Below are 14,126 nucleotides of genomic sequence, written 5' to 3'. Positions count from 1 at the left end.
ATTCCATAGGTAATCTTCACTTGATAGCAAAGAGAAGATAAGCAATTTGTGCAGTGAACACTTTGTTCAAAAGAACAAAACGTTCCAGACATTAAACATTTTAATGATGCATAAAATAACTACTTCACTTGCAGCATGGTAAACAAGGTTGTTAATTCACTAAATTGATTAAAACATGGATTGATTTGGAGGTTATGCACAATATTTATTTAGAAAATAAAAGGGATATCCGTAGTGCCACTAGTAGTTAAATATACCACAAATCACAACAACAACAAAAAAGCCTTCATGGAAATATTTACTATGAAGTAAAATACGCAGATAAATGCCTGGTTCACATTGATTATATAAAAGCACTTTCCTTTTAGGCTTAATTGAATATTCACTAATAGGATTTGGCAGACATGTATAATTATGCACCAATATGTTTGATATATAAAGCAATTTTCTTTGTAGTGAGCTATTAACTGTGTCAATTTACATTTTCAATCAAAATATAGATTGCAAATCTATCTTGCCTGTAAACATGGGAAAGTGCAAAATTTTGGCTGAGCATAGGGGAATATAAACTTCCAAATATATAATTTACTGGGATATATCCAGTCCATACAGTTATGAAGTGGTGTTCTAAATATGGTATACACTTCAGCAAATTGTACATTCAATAGTATAGTATATACACTTAAGCAAAATCTACTGCTTTAACAGAATAATACATGAGGGATATAGGATGAGACATTTTGCTTTGACATTCACTGTTCCTTCAGAGTTAATATCGGAATTCATTAAAACTAACATTACATAACATACAGCAGGGTCCCATAGCATTTCTAAGTCAAAACTGGAAAGACTGTTAACAAGTTCAATTTTCATTCAATCAGCAGTAGTGCTCTCTGAAATGTTTCATTGCAGAAGAGGAATAAAATAATCTATATGGTAATTATGAGGATGAATCCCCCAGCAACTTTCACCAACATGAAAGGTCAGCTCTATTCAGACATTTTATCAGCCCTCTGCACATACTCCTGTTCTGGCAATTTATATGTGAACTGTGTTTTATTTTTTTTCCATTCACAACTACCTGCAGAATTAAGCTCTTAAACCAAATGAGAAAAATGAAATTCTGAATGCTAGCAAAGCCTATAATAGTGCAGAGATAAATCGCTCAGCTGTTGCCCCTCAAACCTCTTGGGCTGAAGATTTTTCGAAGTGCACTGTGGGTATTCAGAACTTGTTCAACATGATTTCATTTCATTTCTGGCACAGCCTGAGAAAACTAAATTACAGAATCAATCATACAGAAGGTCAGAGTGAGACTTCATTACAAGTATTGCATGCTTGCATGAATATCTTTCATTTCTGACTGACCCAATATGTCACAATAGCTGTCTAGTAAAAATTCCACTTTCTGAAACTGATGTACTACAGAAGTCGTTGCTACTCAGTGGACTGGACAGATTATGGAAAGGTGTTAAAAGAATGTGCTGAACCACTAGCCATAGATTCAAGAAAGTGTCTTGGGATAACTATACAATTATTAAATAGAAGTAAAATAATGTGAAAGGAAATTATCAATAGACTTGGTTTAATTAAATTTGAACATAGTATTAAAAAAAATAATAAAAACTGTCTTCAATGCACAAAATCTGTGATGTATGGATCTGTACACATCAAAAACCTATTTTAATCCATTGTAACAAAAGGCCAATATGCCTGTTTGTTACAGACATAAGGAATTACAAGTTATGGTCTCCAACACAATGCATATATACAGGATAATGGATGTATGTAATTGCATTACAAAATAATAATCCAATCAAGGGCTTCGGATTACGTCATAATCAAAAGTGAAGCTTGAATAGTTTATATCCAGTATCAGAACTCTTCTGATTGGATTATTGTTTTCTATTCATTTACAATTAGCTTTTATTATTTGGAATATAAAGAATATATAAGTTTGTTTAAAGACATTTTCTTAAAATTGCAATTAAACTTAGATATGAAAGTCTTCCAATATGTTTGAATTTAAAATTACCATCATGTGACATTGGGCAAATATTAACAGTTTTATTATGTAGGACTCAATGTACATTGAATTGTGTGCCAGGTCTTCAAGTATCATCATTTTCCCCACAGCAAATCACAGGAAAATTCTTTTAAGCGTACAATATATGCTGCCATAAAATTGAGTCATGCCATTTTTAAAATTCTAATCAATGTTAACTCTATAATATTTTTCTTTTATCTTATTAATTTAAACTGTAAACAGTAGAAATGTGATGTAAACATACAAACATCATTTTATCAAAGTTTATCCTTTATTTTCCCTTGAGGGAGCCTCTATGGGCAGAATTCTCCCCCCGTCGGCGAGGTTGAGCGGGGATGGGTGGGAGCAGGCACGAACCCGATAGGCGTCCCCAATTGGATCCACACCACCATTTTACATGGGCGGGCCAATTAAGGCCCACCCAACATGATGCACACTTGGAAGCGCTGTGCGCTTCCTGTGCAGGTGGGGAGATTCCCTGAGCCAGGACCTGCACTCTTTTGCGCATGCGCGCGGAAATCTCCCTGTGGGACGGAGGTGCCTCAGGGAGATTAGTTCAAGTTTTTAAAAGCTAAATACAGAAAAGAAAATATTATACGACATGTCCCCTCATGTGACAGTGTCACATGAGCTGGGGCATGTCAAGGAACATTAATGGAAAACTTTAATTTATAAAAACTTCATGGAGCTTTATCCCGCCTGTGGTTGAGGCTTCATGAAAAATGCGAAGGCCGTCTGGGCTCTTCGCCTGCTTGCCAACCTTAAGGTTTTATGGGCAGTTCATTTAACTATTTTAATTAGTTTTCAACAGGCCTTAATAGGCCTTTGACAGTTCGGCAGGCTGCGCACCCGCCGAACTGAAAATCTAAATGATGCGCAGTGACGTCAGGACGCACACCTGAGGTCACCGTGCGTCATTTTACGCGTCAGCGAGTGGGCCCCATCCCCGCTCGCCGACCGGAAAATTCTTCCCTATGTGTCACATCCATCAGCTGGTAAGAAAGGGCAATTAAGGCTACACTCTTCTCTTCCCAGTGAACAGTGATGAGAGAGGTTGCAGGACAAGTCTACAATTCAGTTCCTCCCTTGATGTGAAATGTTCCACTTTAGACAGGTGCTCCATGGAGCTACTCAGCCAAGTCTTAATTAGGCTCATCATAACTGCAACTAATGGACTCTGCTTGTGAAATCAACACAGCTATCTTCTACAACCAATGTTTGGCCACTTTTTTTATGCTCCTCAATATGAACAAAATCAGAATTGGGAAATGGAACATGCTTTTCTGAAAAGACCACCACAATATGCTTTTTTTCACATTCCACACCAGCAATCCTTATGACTTCTCTGAATGAGGCTGCAATTTGATGTCAATCTGTGAACAGTTTTCTACTATGGAACGATGACAAGTTGCAACTTGGCCAAGAGTACCAAGCTCCTTACATTTACAATTGGTATAAAGAAGGCATTTTCATCGCTTCTTTCTGAGCTAGGCTGGAAACCTGATCCTACAAGCTCGATGAATGCCCTGAAAATGAAAAGCCCTGCTCTCACATGCTTTTATGTGGGCTAGCTATCACAATTTTGAAAATTTGCCTTAAGTAATATTTATGGTAAATAAATAATGAAACCAGTAAAACAAATATATTGCTACTAATCTGTAAAATTTGGAGGTGTTCCTATAAAATGACATGCTACCCATTCATTCCTCCCATCAGATTCTAAGGCTGATTCACCATGTACAGAAATTAATCTCCTATTTTAGTATTTAATAAATTTGCTCAGCAGCAATTATTTCTACGGGATTGAATTTCTTCCATTGTCTGTCATGAAAGCAAAATACTTCCTCTGAGCAGAAAATGTCAATCATGCTGTGAGCAAATATTGAAAATCTCATATAAAAGGAAGAAAAGTGTTTAATGTCTGAAAGCTAAATTATATGCTTGTGGTACAAAATGCCTCTCTTCCAAAAACTATAAATAACTATGCCGGTGTTGTATAATAGAAACATGAGTGAATAGTCCTGTCTGTTGCCCCTAAGGAGCATCATTTTTTTAAATTGAGGACCTAGAAATAATTCTATTTCATCCACTTTTCGAATAACCATGAGTGCTGATAATGTTTGCACTATTTTGCAACTCATCAAACAACCTGACACATTATTTTGAACAAGAAATCCAAAGAATGTTCTGCTTCATGGAATGGTTTTCTGTATATCTCTGGTATGTTACCCAAGGGAAATATAAAGGTGATGTATCAGGGCTGCACCGTTGAAAGCCACTAAATTTCTTCTATGGAAAGAAATAAAAATAGAAGCATAACCTATATTAACATAAACCACCAGTGTTTTATGTCTTTTATTGAAAGGAGGTAAGTAAGGACATGTATGCAAGTGTAACTTCTCCTATTTTCAACCCACCTCCACCATTCGCAATGTTCATGGTGCTCAGGGCAATCATAATTGCAGCCAATGCTAACACATGAAGATGACTAATTGAGCAATGTCCATAAGAACATCTTGCTGGCCATTTATACACCCGCCCATTCCTCAGACAGGTAACTAGTTCCAAAATACAAACAAACTAGGATTGCAAAAGTTAATGGCATTAAGGGACATGAGGTTGGTCTGCTGGTTGAAAGTTCAAGACGTATTGTGCGGTTTATATTGGAATGGCAATCAGATGATCCAGGGTTATGCTGATTTGAGAAGAAGTCTCACTCTCAGCATGCTCAGATCAGCTGGTGTTAACATGTTGAAAAGCAGTGGGATGAAAATTGGATGAGTTCCACAATGGGTGGCTAATCTGATCCACCAGATTATTGTCTAAACAGTGAAGGGGAAAATTACCAGCCCCTCCCTCCCAATGACCTGTTGCAGCTCTGGCTTGGTGGTTAATTCATATGGCTGGCAAACTAAGCTGGGGGAATGGCAGCGCTTTCACTGCAGTCAATTTTTCCATGATTCAGATCTCCAAGCAAGATATGCTTGCCCAAATCTGCAGTAGTCTTCTACACGAAAGCATTTTTATTGTCATTTGGAAATCAGATTGGTGTTTGGAAACTTGGAGTGCTTCAGTTTGTCAACTCCCAATATAAGTGACATGTTAGCCTTGTAGCAGCTGGACTGCACAGATTTTTGAACATTTATACCAAGGGGTGTACCATGAAACTGAAAACATGATTAGGGTGGGAATGGAACACAAACATCTACCACTAAATGTTGAAAAAGGCTGTTATTGGCACCAATATTCCAAATGATTAAAAGCATGCTATGTAAACTTTTCACAAACATCTGAAGATAACAAAGTTCCTTCGTTATAATCCAGGAACAGCTGTGTTGCATTTTACCTGAATGACTAGACCTCCAGATAAAGCACCTGCTTTAGTTCTACACCTGAACTCTCACTCACCAACTATGACTACAGTCTGCAAACACTGAACAGACAGCTGAAAACACATACACAGTACAGTAGAAAACCATGGCCGAGAGGTGATTCTGTTAGAGAAGAAAGAAGTCTGGGCATTGTTTATAAGGCAAAGACCAGGGGCTGAATTTTTAGCCTCGATTGGGACACAGAGGCGGGTGGGTGCTGAATTTCATGTGGCTGGCTGGAGTGCTGGTTCCTCCGCTCCATCCCACCCCGGGCCATTTTCCCGGAAGTGGGATTGGGCTGACAGCACCACAAGGGACTGGGAGGCTGGTAGCTACTTCAACTAATTAAAGGCCTGTTGTTATTTTATTCTATTTTTTTATTGTAAATTTTAAGAAGTTGTAGAGAGGGCACCTCAAAGTGATGGCACCCTCTTTCTCACTTACCTAAAGGCTAGCTTCAGCTTCTTCAGTGCTAGGGGGCCTCCTATTGGCCCTTCAGCTTCAAGAGCCTGCCCAGCCTCTGGCCATTAATCGGCCAATTCAGAGAAAATCACAGATAAGTGACTGTTCCCCATAAAGTGTGGGCTTCTGACTCCCATTTTAAACTGATAGCGGAGTCCTGAAGTTCGGGGGGAAAATCCTGCCCCAGATGAGGCTAGATGATTCCAATGATATATAGTACTAATACTGTACATTTAACATTTGAAAGGTGCGTTTTGTGCTGCTAAACTCCTCAAAGGTACTTTCATTTGCATTTGGATCTAACGCAAGTGTAAGAAAAAGGTCTTCACATTCTCATACGTGGAAAATAAAATTGTGTTTCCAACAGTACATTTAATTTGCATTATAAATTGCTGAGAAGTATTTGATACATTTCAGAATTTCCACATTCAAAGTTGATCAGCTATTTAAAGTGTTTTTACAGTATCAGGATGTTTATACATAATAGCACGAGAAAGCAGGACCGAGCTGGTGTGCTTTATTAAATCTCAAAATAATAATGTTGCAGTCTTTACCTACTTAGCTGCAATGGCCATTTTTAAATAATTATAGACATTTTAGGAATTTTTACTCACTGACGTGCTGGGAGTGGGGTTGGAGGCTGGTAGCACGCGGGAAGCCCAGAAGTCTGAGTTTCCCCACATGCTGTGGAGTTTTAACTTTGGATCTGGCGGGTTCCACGCCTGGAAGTCGGCCTGATTGACAGGCTTGACTTCCAGTCGGTGGAGGGACCACTCTGGAGGAGGCTTCAGGACCAGGTAGATCCAATCCCTGATCCCAGTGGGATTTGGGGGGTTGATGGGGGATTCTGATTCAAGACTCTGGAGGGTGGGAGTGGTGGGAAGCCTGATCCCAGGGTGGGTTTTGTTACATGGTGTGCGGTGATCTGATAGTGAGGGAGCTTTGAGGGTCAGGAGGAAGTGTGCCTGCTTCTCCTGGACCATGAGGAGTGCTATGAATGCACTCGACTTCTCCCCAAGGCTGTCCTCACACTGCTGGGTTTCTCCAAGGCCCTGGACACAGCCAGCTAGAGTAAAAACTGCAAAGCAGGTTAAATCCTAGGCTCCCTGCCTCATTAACATATTTAAAATGCCAACCTCCCTCTTGGAAGCAAATTGGCTGATGCCCCTTGTTTCCTTCTGAGAAACCCAGAAGTAGTTGGGAAATTTTTGCCCATTTAACGCTCCCACCTGCATCCAATCTCATTAGTTCACCCATGTTAAATTTTTCCCTTTGCGATAATTTGCTACTGCATAACTTCAATCTAAATTGTAAGTCATGTATGTAGTTACACATTAGACTTCTGTAATAACTTCACCTGGCTTAAAGCAAATCAAATGCTCATTAGCATTTAAAAGATTATGAAGCAGCCAGGAGATTGATCAGGCCATTTATAATTCACCAGTCTGGATTAACTTTTTATAAAGTCAGCCAAATATTTGATTAAAGAGCTTGGAGTAAATCAACTGCTGCATAGTTTACATTTCTTAGCAAATACATCAAGGCAGGCTGTGTGTGGAAATTTTGAGTTACTCTTGAGTATTCTTTTATGTTTTCACCTATTTTCTTCCCTTTTCTTAAAGGCTTTGTTGGGTTTCCAGTATTCGTGTGCAAGTTTTGATATTGAGTTTCAACAATCAGATTGGCTGTGGGGTACAGCAGATTAGACCCTCACTTGGTAGATGTCCACATTTGTGCAGTCCCAGCAGGAGTAACTGGATAGCGACCATTGTGGGAATCTTGGTTCTGCTCCCTAACCCAGGGCACTAAAGTCATTTCTAGCTCCTTGCTGTTGGACAGGGATCAGCAGAGATTGAGGATTGAACCTGAGCTCAGCTAATTATTGGCTAGATTCACCAAGCCACTAGCAAAACCACAAATTGACTATTTCAATAAATGTAAATACCTTATGTTCATGCAGTGCCACAATCATTAGAAAAACAGAGGCAAGTTCTCTACTTTGTTTTTCCTTCAATCAGGAGATCAGCATTAAAGACTCTAACTGCATTAACCACACGTAAACATTAAAACGGAATGCTGTTTTTGTTCAAAATAGATGCAAGTATTAATTTGTATGTCAATGAATTGAATATCTATTCAATAAAGGTATATCTAATTAGTATTGTGCATGGATGCATTTTTGGTTGAATCAATATCATTCATAACAATGTCTCATTCTTGCTAAAAATAAATAAAAGGCTGCATATTCCAGACAGTTGTATTTAAGTTCCACCTACCACAGATAAACCATTGCTGAGGAGTCCACCATCTTGGTCCATAATACTTCTGGATATTGTGATGGAAGGCAGTTCCAGGCTTTGTGGGGGAAAATGGGGTGTGAATTCATTTCCTTGTGAGGGCAATGGATCATTAAGGCCTTGAAAAGCTGACACCACATCTGTTAATCCCAGCGTGGGGTCTGTTTCTGGCGGTGGGGTTATGGGTGGAATCTCAAACTCCTCGTCCCCAAGGCTCGGAGTGTGGAATGTCTGAAGAGAGAACAGATTGGACACAATCAGCATGCAATTGTCAGTAAATGTAAAGCCTCGAGGCAGTAAGAGCATGCCTTTATACAACAGAACAGAACCTTATTACACTTCCACTCTAGCAGCACCCTCAATTAATAAAAGTACTCTTTGCTGACTGAAATCATTGCACATCAGAAACTGCATCAAAATACACTTGTCTATAGGGAGGCTTAACACAGCTCAGAACAAAATCTCGCTCTTCAGTTGGCAAGTGATCTATTTGGACAAGCAAAATGAGCAGGATTCCTTATCTGCAGCTTTAAATACCTGTTAAGTGATACTATTTAACAAAACCTTAGGTTATCAAGGTTTTTGAAAGTACAAGTGATATGACACTAACGCTTCATTATAGTGTCAATTAGCTAGACTATTATTATCTGTGTTTAGTGGTCCTTTGTAGATTAATTCAACGTATTCCACTGATCCTGGGCAGGAAGTTTACAAAACAGCACTGTAAAAATTCATTGTTTATACATTCTGGTGATGGGTGACCCACATTCCACCTGCACTGATTAGCAATGCTGATACATGATTGCAGCTGCTCTTTATGCAATCAAATCTAACAGCTCTGTTGTCACATCGTATATTTACTAGACCTGGTCACTTGAGTTCACAACTGCTGAAAACTGGTTGTTATTCACAAAGCACCCGAGAAAACAACGGTGCCATTGCTCCAGACAAAGACATGACAATGTACGTGGGGGGGGCGAGGGGGGAACATTACTGCAGAGATTTGTATGGAATAAAACAACAGAAGGTAGGGCTTGCAGAATAAACAGGTTAGACTTCTGAGAAAGGGGCAGGGATACACCAGAGGGCTTGATTGGGTGGTGGTTGTAGTGCTGAAGAAAAAGTACAAAAACAGGGAGTGTGAAACCATGGAGGGTTTTGAGCACAAGGGTGTGAATTTGAAATTTGAGACATTGAAAAAGCAAGAGCCAGTACAGGTCAGCAAGGAAATGTGATGGGTGATTGGAACTTGATGTGGAATAGGGTATCGACTAGGGTTGCTATCTGTGATTAAATGTATTCCTGGAGAGGTTTCAACACATGATTTTCCCCCATGCTCCAGCCATTAGTCAGCCAACATCGATCCTTTGTGATGCATTGCCTTCTTACACCAATTGGAAAGCAAAAAGACATATTACCCATGACTGTCAGCCAAACAGCATTTTTTTTCAACATTTTTATATCTGGAAAGAGAAACGATTAAAGAAAACAAAAAAAAAATCTTTTTATATGTCCCGATGATTTTTCTTTAGGGTTGCACACGGCACTCTCCTGGAGGTTGATCCTCAATTCCTGGAAACTCCAGGCCAATCCTAAAGATTAGGTCATTAAAGAGTGTGGAAAGAGCGACGAGAGTCCATTAAAGAGCGCAGAGAGGTGAAAGTCCAGTAAAGAGCGTGGAGAGAGAGATGAGAGACCATTAAAGAGCACGGAAAGAGAGACGCGAGTGCAGGGAAAGCAGCTGATTGGTGAGGAGTATTGGTGAGTATTTCTAGTCTTTAAAGTAAAAATAAGGTCTGTAGTTTGAGTTTAGGTCTCTAGTCTTTTTATTTCTTTTTTGCTTTTTCATAAAAATAGCTTGTTAAGCATAAGATCGATACTGGTGTGTAAAAAAATAATTACAATAAAGTGTAAAGAGCGGATTCTTCAAGTGTAAGAGCAGGGATACTAGAGTAATTAATTAATTAAATTTAATGCAATATCAATGGCAGGACGGGCGATGTGTTGCAGCTGCAGCATGTGGGAGCTGCTGGACACTAAGGTGATCCAGGGTGAATACATCTGTAGTAAGTATTTTCAGCTCGAGGAACTCTGGATTTGAGTTAAGGAGATGAAGTCTGAGCTGCAGATATTGTGTCACATCAGGGAGGGGGAAGGTTACCTGGACACTTTGCTCCAGGAGGCGGCCACAACCCTCAGATTAGGTCATTCAAATTTGGCCTGTGACCAGGGACAGGAGGGTGTGACTGCAGGTGAGGCAGGTACCGGGACCCAGGGGGTAGCATTCGAAGAGTGTCAGCCCCTGCAACCGTCCAACAGTAATGAGGATCTTGCAAGATGGGTGGACGATAGCAGGGACTGCAGGGAGGATGAGCGAACTGACCACGGCACCGTGGTACAAGCAGCCATTCAAGTGGGGGGAGGAAATAGGAACGTAGTAGTGGTAGGGGACGGTATAATTAGAGGAATAGATACTGTTCTCTGCAGCTGTGTGCATGAGTCCCAAAGGCTGTGTTACCTGCCCAGTGCCAGGTTTAAGGACATCTCCTCAAGGCTGGAGAGGAACTGGGAGTGAGAGGGGAGGGATCCAGTTGTTGTCGTCCACGTTGGTACCAACAACATTGATAGGACTAGAAAAGGAGGTTCTGCTGAAAGAATTTGAACAGTTAGGAGCTAAATTAAAAGGCTGAACCTCCAAGGTAATAGTCTCGGGATTACTACCTGAGCCATCGGCAAGCTGGCATAGGATAAATAAAGTCAAGGAGTTAAATGCATGGCTCAAAGATTGGTGTGGGAGGAATGGGTCTCAGTCCATGGGGCACTAGCAGCAGTGCTGGGGTAGAAGGAAGCTGTTCCGGTGGGACGGGCTTTACTTGAACCGTGCTGGGACTGAATGTCCTGGTGAATCGAATAACTAGGGCTGTAGAAATGTCTTTAAACTAAATAGAGAAGAGGGGTTAAATAGGCTTACAAAGCAAAAGGATATGGCAGCATTGCAGAGCATGCTATTTAGGTAATGATACCCAGAGTGTGACAGGAAGGGACAGAGCGTACAAGCATTAAAAAAGAGCAGCAAATAGGGTAAAAGGGGGGAAAATGGTAAAAAGGCAAAATTAATGGCCTTTACTTGAATGCACATAGTATTCAGAACAAAATAAATAAATTAATGGCACAAATAGAGGTTAATGGGTTTGATCTTATAGCCATTACGGAGACATGGTTACAAGGAGATCAAAGCTGGGAACTAAATATTCAGGGGTATGTGACTTTTCGAAAGGACAGGCAGGAAGGAAAGGGTGGTGGGGTAGCTTTGTTAGTACAAGATGGAACAAGCACAATAGCAAAAAATGATCATGGATCGGAAGATATAGAATCCATATGGGTGGAGGCAAGAATTAACAAGGGGAAGAAGACACTGGTGGAAGTAATCTTTAGGCCCCCTAACAGTAGCTATACTGTAGGACAGGGAATAAATCAGGAGATAATGGAGGCATATAAAAAGGCAGTACATTAATCATGGGTGACTTTAATCTTCATGTAGATCAGGGAAAAGCAAATTTGTGAGGTAGCCATGAGCAAGAATTCAGAGTGTATTTGGGACAGTTTCCTAGAACAATATGTTTAGGATCCAACCAGGGATCAGACTATTTTGGATCAGGTAATGTGTAATGAGGCAGGTTTAATAAATGATCCCTGAGTAAAAGATCCCCTAGGAAACAGTGACCATAACATGATAGAACTTAGCATTCAGCTTGGGAGTGAGAAACTTGAGTCAGAAACAACTGTGCTGAACTTAAATAGAGGTAGTTACAAAGGGATGAGGGCAGAGTTGGGTGTAGTGGACTGGGAAAGGAATTTAGCAGAAAAGACGGTTGATGAACAATGGCAGATATTTAAGAAAATGGTTCAAGCCTCACAACAAAGATATATCCCACTGAGGAAGAAGGGTTGTAGGAAGGGGATAAACCAACCATGGTTAACCAAGGAAGTTAAGGATAACATCAAATTGAAATAAAAAACATACAATGTGGCAAAGATCGGTGGTAAGCCAGAGGATTAGGAAATTTTAAAAACCATAAAAGATGACCAAAAAAAGAGGGAGAAAATAAACTTTGAGGGTAAACTATCAAATAACATAAAAATGGACAGTAAGAGCTTATTTAAATATATAAAAAGGTAGCAAGAGGCCAAAGTGAACATAGGCCCCTTAGAGAATGAGGCTGGGGAAATAATAATGGGGAACCAGGAAATGGTGGAGGAGTTGAATAAATACTTTGCATCAGTCTTCACGATAGAAGAGACTCATAGCTTTCCAAATATGCTAAATAATCAAGGGGCAAAAGTGGGGGGGAATAAATACAATAACTATCACTAGAGAAAAAGTACTAGGGAAAATAATGGGGCTAAAGACCGATAAGTCCCCTGGACCTGATGGGTTGAATTCTCGGATATTAAAGGAAGTAACTACACAAATAGTGGGTGCACTGGTAGTAATCTTCCAAGAATACTTAGATTCTGGAAAAGTCCCAGAAGATTGGAAAACCGCCAATGTAATGCCCTTATTGAAAAAGGGAGGGAGGCAAAAAACAAGTAACTATAGGCCAGTTAGCTTAACATCCATCAGTGGGAAAATGTTAGAGTCTATTGCAAAGGATGTAATAGCATAGCATTTAGAAATGCATAATCTAATCAAGCAGAGTCAGCATGGCTCCATGAAGGGAAAATCATGCCTGACAAATTTATTAAAATTCTTTGAAGAGGTAGCAAGCAGGATAGATAAACGGAAACCAGTAGATGTAATATATTTGGATTTCCAAAAGGCGTTCGAAAAGGTACAGCACATAAGGCTACTAAATAAGATAAGAGCCCATGGTGTTGGGGGCAGTATGTTAGCGTGGTTAGAGGATTGGCTTACTAATAGGCCAGAATTTTCAGGTTGGTGAGTGGGGGCACTCAGCGTTTCTGGGCGCGCGTCACGCTGGATGGGCTTTAATTGGCCCGCCCACATAAAATGGCGTTGCCCAGCCGATCGCAGTCAGCGATCGGCTGCACGCCTGCCCTCGCCCGCTCCCACCCAACCCCCCTGAATGGGGAGACAATTCTTCCCATAGAAGACAGAGAATTGGGATAAGGGGGGCAATTTCAGGATGGCAACCTGTAGCTAGTGGAGTGCCACTGGTTTCAGTGCTGGGGCCACAATTATTTACAATATATATTAATGACTTAGATGAGGGAAGTGAATGTACTAACGCCAAGTTTGCAGATGACACAAAAATAGGTGGGAAGGCAAGTGGTGAGGATGACACAAAGGGCAGAATTTTCTACCTGTCAGGCGGGAGGGCCTGACCCAATCTCCGGAGGGCGGGGAGCCAATCCCCGCCGGAGAAGCGGGCCGCGCTGCCATTTTACATGGGCGGGCCAACCACTATGCGCTTCCTGGGCGGGCGGGGGGGGGATTCCCCAAAAGCAAGAGTGCGCTCTTTCGCGCATGTGCATGAAAGAGTGCACATCTCCCTGAGGCTAAGTGCTGCCTCAGGGAGATCGCTGACAGTTCTAAAAACATTAAAAATAGAAAAAAAATGTTTTTTTTCATGAGATGGGATATGTTCATAATTTACACTAAAACTTTATTAAACTTTTTAAATCCCTGCATGTAACCTCATCCCGCCTGTGGATGAGGTTTTATGTTTTTTCTATTCCCCGCCAGAGCCCCTGGCCTGCCCGCCAACCTTAAGGTTGGATGTGCAGGGCCTTTAATTGTTTTAATGATCCTGTCAATGGCCTCAATTGGCCATTGACGGGTCGGCGGGCCCACAGCTGATTTTACTGCAGGTCCGCCTTCCTAAAAATTTAAATGGGGTGGGATGACGTTGGGGGTTTCCCCCGACGTCATCCCACGTCATTTTACGCGTCGGCGAGCAGGCCCCGCCCCCTGCTCGCCGATGGCAA

At 40.9% G+C, this 14,126-nt stretch overlaps 1 protein-coding gene across 3 annotated transcripts in view; it reads right to left on the bottom strand.

Moving 5' to 3' along the window:
- Window positions 1-14,126, bottom strand: part of tox3 (TOX high mobility group box family member 3) — a 128,288-nt gene that overhangs the window by 18,268 nt on the left and 95,894 nt on the right. For all 3 annotated transcript variants that reach the window (XM_078542964.1, XM_078542965.1, XM_078542966.1), the window contains exon 3: window positions 8,157-8,408. In XM_078542964.1, coding sequence (XP_078399090.1) covers window positions 8,157-8,408 — 252 coding nt within the window. The remainder of the gene's footprint in view (window positions 1-8,156; window positions 8,409-14,126) is intronic.

Source organism: Cetorhinus maximus, chromosome 6 (genome assembly GCF_964194155.1).
Source record: "Cetorhinus maximus chromosome 6, sCetMax3.hap1.1, whole genome shotgun sequence".
Lineage (NCBI taxonomy): Eukaryota > Metazoa > Chordata > Chondrichthyes > Lamniformes > Cetorhinidae > Cetorhinus > Cetorhinus maximus.
Note: the sequence above shows the minus strand (reverse complement) of the source record. Positions and strands in the feature narration are given on the sequence as shown.